We start from the raw sequence: 13,047 nt of genomic DNA, 5'->3' as shown, positions 1-13,047 counted from the left end.
TTCCCCTGCAGGTCAAACGGACCGTGTCGTTTTTTTTTGGTTGTTTTTTTTTTTTTTACGAGCGCCTCAATAAACGGCCGCTTCACGTCGAATACGACATCGGAGCCTCGTCGTCCCGATAGCAGCAGACGCTCACTGGAGGGTTTTCACCATTTTCTCCTAATTGTGTCTACTCAACCTAAACCCCCCCCCCCCCCCCCACCCCCCACCCCCCCAACATCCACAACCGCTTCCTCTTAACCCTTCACGCTTCACCTCGGCGGCGATCAGGAATGTGTCCAAACAGCGAGCAGAACCACCAGAGTGACATTAGAACCTGTTTACAGTACCTGATGACCCGTTTGATACCCGCTGACGTAGAGCGGCTACATAGAGGGGCGACTGTGTAGAGGGGGGGGGGGGGGGGGGGAAGAGGGGGGGGGGGAGAGGACGAGAGCGAGAGAGAGAGGGAGAGAGAGAGAGAGAGGGAGGGGGAGAGAGAGTGGGGAGAGAGGATGAGAGCGAGAGAGAGGGCAAGAGAGTGAGAGAGCAACAGAGTGCTCAAGAGAGCAAGAGAGATAGGGCAAGAGAGAGAGAGAGAGAGAGTGAGAGAGAGAGACAGAGAGGGAGAGAGAGGGCAAGAGAGATAGGGCAAGAGAGAGAGAGAGAGATAGAGGGTGAGAGAGAGAGACCGAGAGAGAGAGGGAGAGAGACCGAGAGACATACAGAGAGAGAGACAGAGACAGAGAGAGAGAGAGAGGGGGGGACAGAGACAGAGAGAGAGAGACAGAGAGAGAGAGAGAGTGAGAGACAGAGTGAGAGAGAGACAGAGAGAGGGAGAGAGAGGGCAAGAGAGAGAGGGTGAGAGAGAGACAGAGTGAGAGAGAGACGGAGAGGGAGAGAGCGAGAGAGAAGGAGAGCGAGAGAGAAGGAGAGAGAGAGAGAGGGAGAGAGAGAGAGAGGGAGAGAGAGAGAGAGAGAGCGAGAGAGAAGGAGAGAGAGAGAGAGAAGGAGAGAGAGAGAGAGAGAGAGGGAGAGAGAGAGAGAGAGAGAGAGAGAGAGAGAGAGAGAGAGAGAGAGAGAGAGAGAGAGAGAGAGAGAGAGAGAGAGAGAGAGAGAGAGAGAGAGAGAGAGAGAGAGAGACCACTAAATGGTTTGGGAAAACGTCCCAGTTAAAAAAAACACACTCACACAATAATTCCTTTAATAACTCCACATTATACTGCGACTGAGTAACGTCTTTGAGCTGAAGCAAACTGTGCAGTTTTCTCTGCAGTACCACAACTAAAACTCTGCGACAGTTGGAGGTCGTGGGCGTACGAGGCCGAAGGGCGTACGAGGCCGAAGGGCGTACGAGGCCGAAGGGCGTACGAGGCCGAAGGTCGTGACCCCAGGATTGCACTCGCGGCGACTCGACCGTCTTTCCATTGTAGCGTCACGATAACGACATTTAAACTCGGGTTTCCATTGTGAACGTAAAAATTTGAAAAAAAAAAAAAGGTTTTCAAGTGAAAACGGAAAACTGTTGTTGTGTTCTGCCGGTTTGTTTACACAACAACGAGCCGCTGGAAACACCACAGCATGCAGACTCACCGCCGGGGTGATGGTTCTGCACATGCTCAGTAGACGGACAACAAGAACAAGTGAGAATAAAAGAGGGTGAACAAGCAGCGACAGCACCCACTAGTGGCCCGACATGCTCAATACATCACTTGCAGCTTTTATTTGTCGTTTGCAGAAAACGAAAAAAGTAAAACTTTCCTGAAAAAGAAACACAAACGACACGTTCTCACTTGAGTCGCCGGCCGTTCTGCCGAAGAATGAACTCGGTCTGACTGGATCTTTGTAAACATGCGAGAACAGAAAGAGAGGCGCCAGAAAACTCACGACTCGGGGTCACTTCCCTTTTTACTTTTTTTTTTTTTTTTTTTTTTTGTGCGAGACCTCGTTTGTATTGGCCGAGCTGGAACTCTTTCAAATTCTCTCCTACTTGTCCCCACGCTGAGCTCCCTGCCCCGGCCTGCCGCCACCCAATGAATACCAAGCAGCGTGTGTGTGTGTGTGTGTGTGTGTGTGTGTGTGTGTGTGTGTGTGTGTGTGTGTGTAAAGAGCGAGAGAGAGAGAGAGGAAGGGCGGTTGCCAGGCTTAAACACTGACCTAATACAACTATGCCGAGAGAAACCCAGCTTGTATTGTGTGTGTGTGTGTGTGTGTGTGTGTGTGTGTGTGTGTGTGTGTGTGTGTGTGTGTGGCAACCACTTAGTATGTGACTTTCATGTTACTGCCCGACATAAAACCCTTCAGGTTCAGACTGTCGCACTCCATCAGCGATAATTGCGGTAAAGTTATTTAAGTACTTAAAGGAGTCACGTCCTCCAGCCGGATTCTAAAGTTTCCAGCTTCTCCTCGATTTTCTCCTCCATTAGAATATCGGATCCTAGCGAGCGACATTCAGAATCTGCTGTGTCTTGTGTGAGCTGGACTGGCTCCGCCCCCACACACACGCCCATCTATGGGGAAGAGGGAGGAAGTACTTCCTCTCGTGGCGCCATGTGCCAGAGCAGAGCTGCCTGATTGTGGGAGGAGTCAAAGGGGGGGAGGAGCCTACCTTGACTGTGATTGGCTAAAACCCCCGATGACATCCTTTTGTCTAAATTAAGGTGATTTTATTCTTTTTTTTTTTTAAATCATCTCACCAGTGGCACTCATCATAACTAAATTGAAAACTTTACATCGGTAACAGAACAATCCAGTGGTCCAAGACGAAAACTACAGTTTTTTCAAAAAGTGCCGACACAAAACTGACACTAACACAAAAAAAACAACTTTCAAATGCATTTTCAAATGTGTAAAGCGTCGCCACCAAATAGCTTTTGCTGAATTGAAGTTTTTTGGGTTTTTTTTGGTAAATTAATGGAATAAAAAAAAAAACAGAATAAAGTAAACACAAAGGGTCGGGAGTGTGTGTCTTGAAAAGCTCTAACCATAATGGCTCCTATGAACACAAGCGTCTAAATCCAAGACAAACTGTTAAAAAGAAAAACAATTTTCACTGTTCGCTCTAATTACGACCGTCTGGCTGCTTTTTCCCTGAACCGTCACCACGCCGGGAACGACATCGTCTTTACGAACCGCAAACTGTTACAACACGATGCGCGTTCGTAGCCGAGAGACCGAATCGTCGCGCAATTAATATCTTATCCACTGTTCAGAGGTTCGTCGTCTTTCAAGTAACGGCGGCAGAAGCTAAAATAACAGCCTGCAGCTCTGAAGAGAAGCGAAGGTCTTTCTGTTTTTCTCTCAACGGTTTCGGCACAAACATTAACGCCGTATGTAGAGTTCTTTGTTGGAAAGAGAAAAAAAACCAGCCCGTAGCCCACAGGCAGCCTGTGAAGGCGCTCCAATCAATACACTCCACGGTTGCCAAGGTTTTAACGTGTAAAACAACAACGTCGAACCAAGAACCCCCCCCCCGGGGGTTTGGAGACTTTCGCGAATTTCGCATGCGTCGTTAAAGAGTCTCGCCCGCCGTTCCGCCGGAGCGGCAGGGTACTCACCGTGGCGGTGATGAGCGGGCCGTGGAGCTGGGCGTGGAGCAGCGCCTCGTTGACGTGTCCCCGGACCCCCAGCAGAGCGAGCTCCAGGCTGTGGTGGCCCGCCATGGCGTGGGTCAGCTGCTCCAGCAGGCCGGCGTACCGCCTCCAGGCCGGGTCCAGCTCCGCCGCGCTGGCCAGGCAGCCCCGCATCACGTTCTGGCAGTAGGCCACGCAGGGCTTGATGAGCGTCAGGCCGCGGCAGTGGGAGCAGTACACCATCCGCACCAGGCCCCTGGTACACTCCTTGCTCAGGCCCACGTGCCCGGTGGCGTTCACGACCTCCAGGCCCTCCTCCAGGGCCAGGCCCAGCTGCCGCCCGGCGCCCAGCGCCCCCGACAGCTCCCGCGCCATGGCGGCCGGGTGGGGCCCGAAGGGGTTGACGTCCTGCCGGATCATGCGGAGGCAGTCGGTCATGTCGCCGCCCGCAACGCCGCCGCCGCCGCCGCCGCCCGCCATGCCCGGGTTGATGAGGCGCGTGTAGACGAGCGGGAAGACGTCGCTGAAGTAGCGGTGGACCGACGCCTCCACGGAGACGTTGGCCCCGCGGAGGTAGAGGGAGAGGGAGGAGAAGAGCTGGTTGACGTGGGGCAAGGCCTGGCGGGACAGCGCGGCGTACGTTCCCTCCAGCAGGGAGCTCAGGTGGCCTTGGGAGAACGACAGGAGGTACTGGAACATGTCTGGAGGGGGGGGGGGGGAGAGAAATCGGAGAGACAAATGAGAGGAAGTCTTTATTTCACCCATGATTTAATCAGAAAGATTTAAGAGTTTTTCCACGTTTTTTTCCAGGTTTTCCACGAAACCGGCAGACGCACACCCGGAGGCCTGGCGTCGGACCAGGGGCGCTTGGCTCGGCGCGTATCGGCGAGTCGGGCTGATGGATGCGGTTGGATGTCGTCGCGTATGAAGTCACGACGACAGCGTATCTTAAAGGTGATAACCACAATCAGTTTGGCTCGACGGCGGCGATGACATCGTCCAGATCGGTGACGGACTGAAGCCGTTGTCAAGACGTCCAGATGGAAGGGAGAAACTTTTTTTTTTTTTTTTTTTTTTTAGTAAAAAAAGGACAGAGACACGGACGTAGGCCACGTTTACATAACGGTTCGAGTCAAGGTTTCCACGGCAACGACTCAACTCAACTTTATTTATAAAGCGCTTTAAGCAGCCGTAGCCGAGACAAAGTGCTGTACGTTGAAATAAACATACAAGAGGCAACATAAAAACTTTAAAACAATAAAAAAGTTAAAGCAATAAAAACAATCAGATGGTAAAACAATAAACAAAACATAAAAAGTTAAAACAATAAAGAAAAAATGAAGGCACTAAAACCAGAGCAGAGTCTCACGCTGCTGTAAAAGCCAAAGAATAAAAATGGGTTTGAAGACTAGTTTTAAAAATGGACAGACTGAAGCGAGGAAAATCATGTAGTTGACATGTTCGGCCACAAGTTGGCACTGTTGGTAGTTTCTGTGATGAAGCCACACACACACCTGTACAGTTTGAATGGAACTGAGATAAGAACAAAGTTTTTGGGGATAATAATAATAATAATCGATCATCAGGCACATGTACGGCACGTCAAGTCGATATATTCGTAGATTACATAATTACGAAAAACGGCACTGAACACAGCCCTAACTTATGATATTGCTCAGGAATTTGGGGAAATGCTTGTAAAACTTAGCGAGACCCAGACGTTGACCTACAAAATAAGAGCAATGAGAATAAATAATTCCATGAATCGACAAATCGACTCTTTATAAGATCCAAACAATTAAAAATTTACAAGTTTACGCAAGTTAAAATTGCTGGAAATGCGAACGGGATCTAATCCTTTAAATTCAAGAAGAGGATATTCTAGTTTAAGAGGTTTGCACGTCAGTTGTTGGAACGATCTCGACGATCAATTTAAGTTCATCCGGTCTGTTAAAATGTTTTAATTCTCTAAAATGTGATTAATAGCATTGCTTCTGCCTCATTTTTTTGGGAACTGAATTCTGGGTGTTTTTAGAAACTCCCCCGAGGTGATTGAGGTCATCGCCTCCGATGTGAAACCCCCCCCCCCCCCCCGCCCCTCTCTCACCCACCCCCCCCCCCCCGCCTCTCCTACGTCAGCGTCTCACAGAACCTCCGGACCCACGCCGGCGTCGCAGTGGAGCGCCGTGCGTGTTCAGCTCCTCTCTGGGGTGTTGATGTCAGCCTGGAAGCACGACGGGGCATGAAGGAGCAGCGGCAACTGCAGGGGGGGGACCGGGGGCGCCAACACACACACACACACACACACACACACACACACACACACACACACACACACACACACACACACACACACACACACACACACACACACACACACACACACACACACACACACACACACACACACACACACTCCGTGTACAGCAGACGCACTTATACCATCAACACTTTCGGATTCATTCATGACGGCGTGTCCTTCCTGTGATCGGCAGTTGTGTCTTTTGTGTCTCCTTCTCTTTTTCCTTCCTTCCTTCTCTATTTCCTCCCTTCTTTCTTTCCTTCCTTCTCTATTTCCTCCCTTCTTTCTTTCTTTCCTTCTCTCGTTCCTTCCTTCCTTCTCTATTTCCTCCCTTCCTTCTCTATTTCCTTCTTTCCTTCCTTCTCTCTTTTTTCCTTCTCTCTCTTTCTTTCCTTCCTTCCTCCTCTATTTCCTTCTCTTTCCTTCCTTCCTTCCTTCTCTTTCTCTCTTTCCTTCCTTCCTTCCTTCTCTTTCTCTTTCCTTCCTTCTCTTTCTCTCTTTCCTTCCTTCCTTCCTTCTCCTCTATTTCCTCCCTTCCTTCTCTATTTCCTTCTTTCCTTCCTTCTCTCTTTTTTCCTTCCTTCTCTATTTCCTTCTCTCTCTTTCTTTCCTTCCTTCCTCCTCTATTTCCTTCTCTTTCCTTCCTTCCTTCTCTTTCCTTCCTTCTCTTTCTCTCTTTCCTTCCTTCCCTCTCTCCTTCCTTCCTTCTCTTTCTCTCTTTCCTCCTCTCTTTTTTTCCTTCCTTCCTTCTTTCCTCGTTTCACTGACTGATCCAGAAGCTATAAAGTGTGGGAGTGCACACACACACACACACACACACACACACACACACACACACACACACACACACACACACACACACACACACACACACACACACACACACACACACACACACACACACACACACACACACACACACACACACACACACACACACACACACACACACACGCCGCACTTATACCATCAACACTTTCGGATCCATTCACGACGGCGTGTCCTTCCTGTGATCGATCTATTTCTGGTCCGGCGGTTGTGTGTCTTTTGTGTGTTTACTTGTGCGTGTCCGGCCCCGCCCTGCTCACAGACAGAAGGATAACAACAGCCATGCTTCCCCCCTCAACAGCTGCACTAATATGAGTCGCTCCCACCCCCCACCCACCCCCCACCACCCCCCCCCCAACCCCTCCACCCGACTCCTAAAAGGCCCAATGAGTCGTCGTCCCGCCAACACGTCCAACGCTACCAAACGGGGGTTTTTTTTTTTTTTTTTTTAAAGCAGCAGTGAAACAACAACAAGTCTGTTTACGTCGGTTGGGTTGACATGAGGTCTGACTGCAGGTCAGAAGTTTCTCTCTGAGCTCCAGAGATGTCAAACGAGCGATTGGACGAGGAGGAAAATTCAAAAAAAGAAGCGTCAGGAGGTTTGCGAGGAGAAGATAAGATAAGACTAGATGATCTGCATTTCCCAAGGCAAATGCATGATAGTGTGAATGCAAACTGTAAGGCTTTTTGCTGCCTGCCTGCGGCAGGTGGACTGGAATGCTTTGAAAAAGTGGAAAAAAAGTGGAAAAAAGTTGGGAAAGCTTCAAAAAGTTGAACAAGTTTCAAAAAGTTGAACCAGTTGAAACAGTTGAAAAAGTTTCAAAAAGTTTGAAACAGTTGAAAAAAGTTGAACAAGTTTCAAAAAGTTGAAACAGTGTCAAACAGTTGAAAAAGGGTCAGCTGTAAAAGTTGCAAAAAGTTGCACAAGTTTCAAAAAGTTAAAACAGTTGACAAAGTTGAACAGTTTAAAAGTTGAATGGTTGAAGAAGTTGTCGCTAGTTAAACATTTCTCCATCCGTTAACATTGGTAAAAAGTGGCACGAAAGTTGAAATATTTTAAAAAGTTGACGAGATTTCAAAAAGCGGGAACGTAGCCGGAAAGTGCCGAAAAAGCTTCGCGATTTGATATTGGAATGATTACGAACGGGTGAAGATTGCCAGAGTTTTAGCGATTCGAAAAACGTACAGAGTAAACAGAAACAGAATCTCAAGAGTGTGAATGCCTTGCAGTGGCGTAGATAAAGTGACGTAGATAGAGTGACGTAGATAGAGTGGGGTTACTGCACATACTGTTGCTGTTCTACAGTCTTGTTGTCTTGGATGCAGTTCTGGCTGCGCCTGCCGGTGTGAGGTCTCTCTGCTCGGCTGCCAGCGGACGCCTCAATGCCCCGCAGGACGTTTACGCCGCGAGATGTAACCGCGGGCTTGGGTTACACGGCATTACATAATGTTATTATAAAATTATCGTGCTCAGAAAATGCCACGGTTTAATCTCCCCCCCCCCCCCCCCCCCACCCAGCGTCTCGTCTGCACGCCGAAAGTCTCTGAAGCCCGTCCCGAAGTCTCTCTCTCATCTTCGGCCTCATAACGCGATCCAAACCTCGCCGAGGGGTTTATGACGGGATCGCTGAATCTTTAAGACATCCGTACTTGTTATTAAAAAAAAAAAAAGCTTGTTTCCATTTGCCAAGAGAGTGACAGAGAGAGAGAGAGAGAACATGAAAGGAGGAAAAAAGGGGAAAAGAGAGCGGGAGACTGCCAGGAAAAAAATCGAAAGAAGCGACTGAACTTTTTAACAAGGAAAAACAACTACTGTACAAGTCGACTCCACCTTGAGAACATGGTCTGACATCTGGATTCATTTGGCCCCCGGGCCCAGAGCACTTCCCCGGCTCTGCACTGCGAACATGGAATCCTCTGGATGTATAGAAGGAGTCCAGCTTTCCTCCTCCCAACGCGTCCAACGAGAAACGAGAGGCGATGACGTGCGTCTGTCTGACGGAGAGAAACGAGGTGCCGCGCATTCATAATTTGTTCCGACCCAGGAAGCCTCCATTCATCGTCTCCGAATCAGGGAAAAATCCTGAATCGTCTGTTTGAACAAGCTGCGACTGATCGAGTTTAACGGGTCGAGGAGCGATTCTTCCTCCAAGCAACGTCGACTCGGTCGTCTGTCGTCCAAACGACAAACCCGGAGGCAGAAACCTGAAGCTTCACATCGACTCACGACGGCCTTTTGTTCGTTTACCAGTGTTTTCTTTTCCAACAGCGATGAGAATAAATTACATCACTCCTGCCAGACAAACGTCAAACTGAGGCAGTCGCTCGTCTGCACCGAACCTTTGTGTGTCGTGACTTTTACTGTCGTGTCGCAAATTTTGTTGCTTCGTTGACTTTTGCTGTTGTGTTCTCACTTGTGTATTGTGACTTGTTGTCGTGTCGTGACTTTTGCTGTTGTGCTGACTTTTGCCGTCGTGTCGTGACTTTTGCCATTGTGTCGTGACTTTTGTGTATTGTGACTTTTGCCGTCGTGTCGTGACTTTTGTGTATTGTGACTTGCTGTCGTGACTTTTGTTGCGATGACTTTTGCCGTCATGTCGTGACTTGTGTATTGTGACTTTTGTGTATTGTGACTTTTGCAGTCGTGACTTTTGTTGCTGCGTTGACTTTTGCTGTTGTGTTGACTTTTGCCGTTGTGTCGTGACTTTTGCCACTGTGTCGTGACTTTTGTGTATTGTGACTTTTGCCATCATGTCGTGACTTTTGCCATTGTGTCGTGACTTTTGTGTATTGTGACTTTTGTGTATTGTGACTTTTGCCACCATGTCGTGACTTTTGCCATCATGTCGTGACTTTTGCCGTTGTGTCGTGACTTTTGTGTATTGTGACTTTTGCCATCATGTCGTGACTTTTGCCATCGTGTCGTGACTTTTGTGTATTGTGACTTTTGCCATCACGTCGTGACTTTTGTTGCTGTCTTGTCGTGACTTTTGCTATTGCGTTGTGCGTTGCGTTTTGCGGAAGGGATGAGTTTAGACACTACACACAAGTAGAATGCTGCTACGTGACGATTGTGATTAATGCCACCCGAGAATATCGTTGTCTGGAAACAGAGCCTGCTCTCTGACCGCTGCAGCCGTTTGCTGTTGTGTCGTGACTTTTGCTATTGCGTTGTGCTGTTGGCCCTCCAGAGCCACCGTAGTCCTGTGACAAATCCTCCTGATTTGTCACAGGAGTGTGAGAAGAAAACAGTGAGACAACAAACAAGAGCAATTGAGGAGGAAACCAAACAGGAAAACCTGAAATCAGCCATGTCAGATCACCGCAGAAGGGAAAATCATATAATAGGCTGGTAAGAAATCAGTATCGTTCACACAAAAGAGGACGACCACGAGTGTTGGATCGTGGTTCAAGGACGATGAACCAGGGTGAGGGGGCGTGGCCAAGATCGACCCTGACATCACAGATAACATCAAAGAATCTCTCCTTTAAACTATTAGAAGTAATCCGGTAAAAAAAACAAAAAAGACGTAGAGCATAAAGAGAAGCCATATTGAGTGAAATAAGACTCACAAGGTTCAATGAAGGCACCAGAAGTTATTTCCAGGAGGAAACACAGGAAGTCCAATCAACTCCCTTTCAACATCTTCTGCCACGGAGTCACCCTGAGCAGGCTTGCCAAAAACGAGTTTGCAGGTTCAGTTCCCCACGGCCGGCAGGTCCTACCCACCGCATGGGTAAACGCATAAGGTATTTCCCCGGGGGGGATTGATAAAGTATGATTAGTTATTAAGAAATTGGTAAAAACTCATAAACGCGGGCAGAACATGCAAATCGTACACAAAAAAAACCGATCTCCGCAATTGAGAAAGTTCCCCCGCCGACGGCGACGCTCCCGAGGATAGGGCCGGATGGAAAATCTCCTAATTGCCGTATTGCGTTCAGCACGCATTGCATGAAGTATCGCCGACGTGGCGTAATAGAAACTGGTCCACAGGAGCCCAGCAGAGCCGCCGGCAACCGGCAGCGGCTCGGCACGCCGCGCACCGCGTGTTCCAACCGAGTTCATCAAGACCAACACAACCCCGGAAACCTCCTTCCGTCTCCCACGCTCCGAAATATCTTTCGCCAACTCCCAATTGTTGTGGGTTTGGCTGCACGTCCCGGGTTCTGGGAGACAGGGTGAGAACAGGACTCCAGAAACCCACGGCAACTTGTTTTTTGGGTTGTTTTTTTTCCTTCAGGCTGCATGAAAGTCGCTCGTCTGATTGTTCCGTCTGACCACGGAGACTAAATCTGGGCCCGACCGCAGGCGACTCAGACGCTCGTGGGTGGCTATCATTACCATGTCACCCCCGTCGGCCATCCGTAAGCCTCCCTGGGAAGGGAAGTCTGGCTGGACCGAGGCCGTTCCACATGACAATACACCTTCAACCTTCAACTTTTAAACAAGCAGTGGAGGTGCCTACGGGCTTGAACCCACCGTGTGTTCATGACTCCAGCTTATGGGACGTCACTCCATATCTTTCCACCAACGCCAACGCCAAGGCCCGTCTCCGAGACCACTGGGGTTTCAGATCATAAGAAGCTATTTCCACTTTACATTCTGCACGACAACCCAGTGTTTAACTGGCACAATTAAAGCTAAAGTGTCTCTATGGCGGAGCTGCCGTAATTACAGAGTCCAAATAAGCACAATGCCGACTGTACGGTTGAGCTCACGGCTATAGAATCACCCCCCCTGATTCCCCGAGAAACACATTCACCTCCGATAGTTTAACACCGCGAGGGTCTCCAGAGGAGCTCTTTGATTTTACGTTACGAATATAGTAGCAGCAGTTCTGATTGCTGCATGTGTTTTTTACCACAGAACCAGGACTCAGAGGGGGGAGAATCCTGCAGAACCGAACTTGTTCTATCTTAATAGTCTATCCGTCAACTGGTGCGACGGAAAAAGACACAACCTCTGAGCCCATTATTGCGCAAACTCGGAATCAGAAACGACAAATCCCTGAAAACACTCAAGAAATCTGGACATCGACTCGGCTCCGAATCGCCGACGTGTCCGTCTGGCGACGTTGGGAGCGTTTGCATGTATTTGGAGACGCCGGGGCGATATCGTGATGAGATTGGAGACGCTTGGTTCTCATACCGCGGTGGCTGGAGGCCGTTCCCCTCTGGGCAACGGGTCCCAAGCGAACCTGACCAACCGTCTTCCCAGGCGAAGCATTTTTAATCCCACCGCCGGCTTGGGTTTCACACGGGTCACCCTGCAGATATGTGACACAGTGACACGTGTGGAGATTACATATCCTGGTTTTAATTAGAAGAAATACTGTATATAGGGCCATCCTCTCCACGCAGCGCTGGTCATCTTGGGTTACGGAGGGGTGGGGGGTGGGGTGGGGGGGGGGGGGGGGTGCTGCACTGTCACACAATCTCCCAGTTTAATGGTAATAAACTATTAATACGTCTTTGAATCAATCTGTTGATTCATCACACACACGTCTGGAGTCTAAAGCGGAGCATGACTCATCCGTCAAAAACGGCCGGCGCAGACGTGACGCTCGCACACATTTGACCTACAAGAACCGCCGGGCGGCGCCGAAGCCAGAGACACGGCGAGTTCACGGGCCGATGACGGGAAACTTCACGTACGTGTGTGTGTGTGGTGTGTGTGTGTGTGTGTGTGTGTGTGTGTGTGTGTGTGTGTGTGTGTGTGTGTGTGTGTGTAAACTATGTGCACATTCCCCGAAAAAAGCAGGACCTCATTTGCTCGTCTTGTCCGATCGAGGGACTAACAGGTGGGATAATGGGATCGGGGGTCTGTTGGGGCAGTGGGTGTGGGTGTTGGGGGGGGGGGGGGGGGGGGGGGGGGGGGGGGGGGGGGGGGGGGGGTGCGGTGGGGGGGTTCTCATTTTTCCATCAGCACTGCAGTGATTAAAAAGTCAAGCGGTTTGAAAAGTGTCAAACACAAACAGTTCCACGGACACCAGCTGCGTTCGGGCACGTCGGCTGTAATGTGGCGACCGAAGGAGGCCAAAGTAGGGAACATGATCGAAGGGCCGGGAAACGAGTAGATGAGGGGGACAGAGGAGGGTGAGGTGAGGGAGGGTGAGGGGGTGAGGGGGGGGGGGGAGGGGGAGGAGGTGGAGGAGGAGAGAGGCCCGTTCAAACTGCTGATACCATAAAGGGGAAATGTGGAGGGCCGGCCGGAGGTTCGATGGACTGAAACCCTCATATAAGGCATTGAGGGATTCGCAGTCACTCACTTCTCTTTTGTTCGTTCATATTAAACAACAGACGACTCAAATGTACTTTCTTAATGATTTTAGCTCACTTGTCGACTTCCTGTTCAGTTTGGCC

General features: G+C 49.6%; 2 protein-coding genes across 3 annotated transcripts in view; one reads left to right on the top strand and one right to left on the bottom strand.

Moving 5' to 3' along the window:
• The window catches only part of LOC308135371 (uncharacterized protein), a 432,222-nt gene that overhangs the window by 96,845 nt on the left and 322,330 nt on the right, over positions 1–13,047 (top strand). The window lies entirely within an intron of this gene.
• Positions 1–13,047, bottom strand: part of gpc5c (glypican 5c) — a gene marked incomplete at its 3' end in the record, with an annotated part of 119,758 nt that overhangs the window by 84,626 nt on the left and 22,085 nt on the right. Inside the window, exon 3 of the mRNA XM_080502953.1 lies at positions 3,537–4,252. Coding sequence (XP_080359079.1) covers positions 3,537–4,252 — 716 coding nt within the window. The remainder of the gene's footprint in view (positions 1–3,536; positions 4,253–13,047) is intronic.

This window comes from Blennius ocellaris (genome assembly GCF_963422515.1).
Source record: "Blennius ocellaris genome assembly, chromosome: 10".
Taxonomy (NCBI): Eukaryota; Metazoa; Chordata; class Actinopteri; order Blenniiformes; family Blenniidae; genus Blennius; species Blennius ocellaris.
This window is presented reverse-complemented; position numbering and strand designations above follow the sequence as displayed.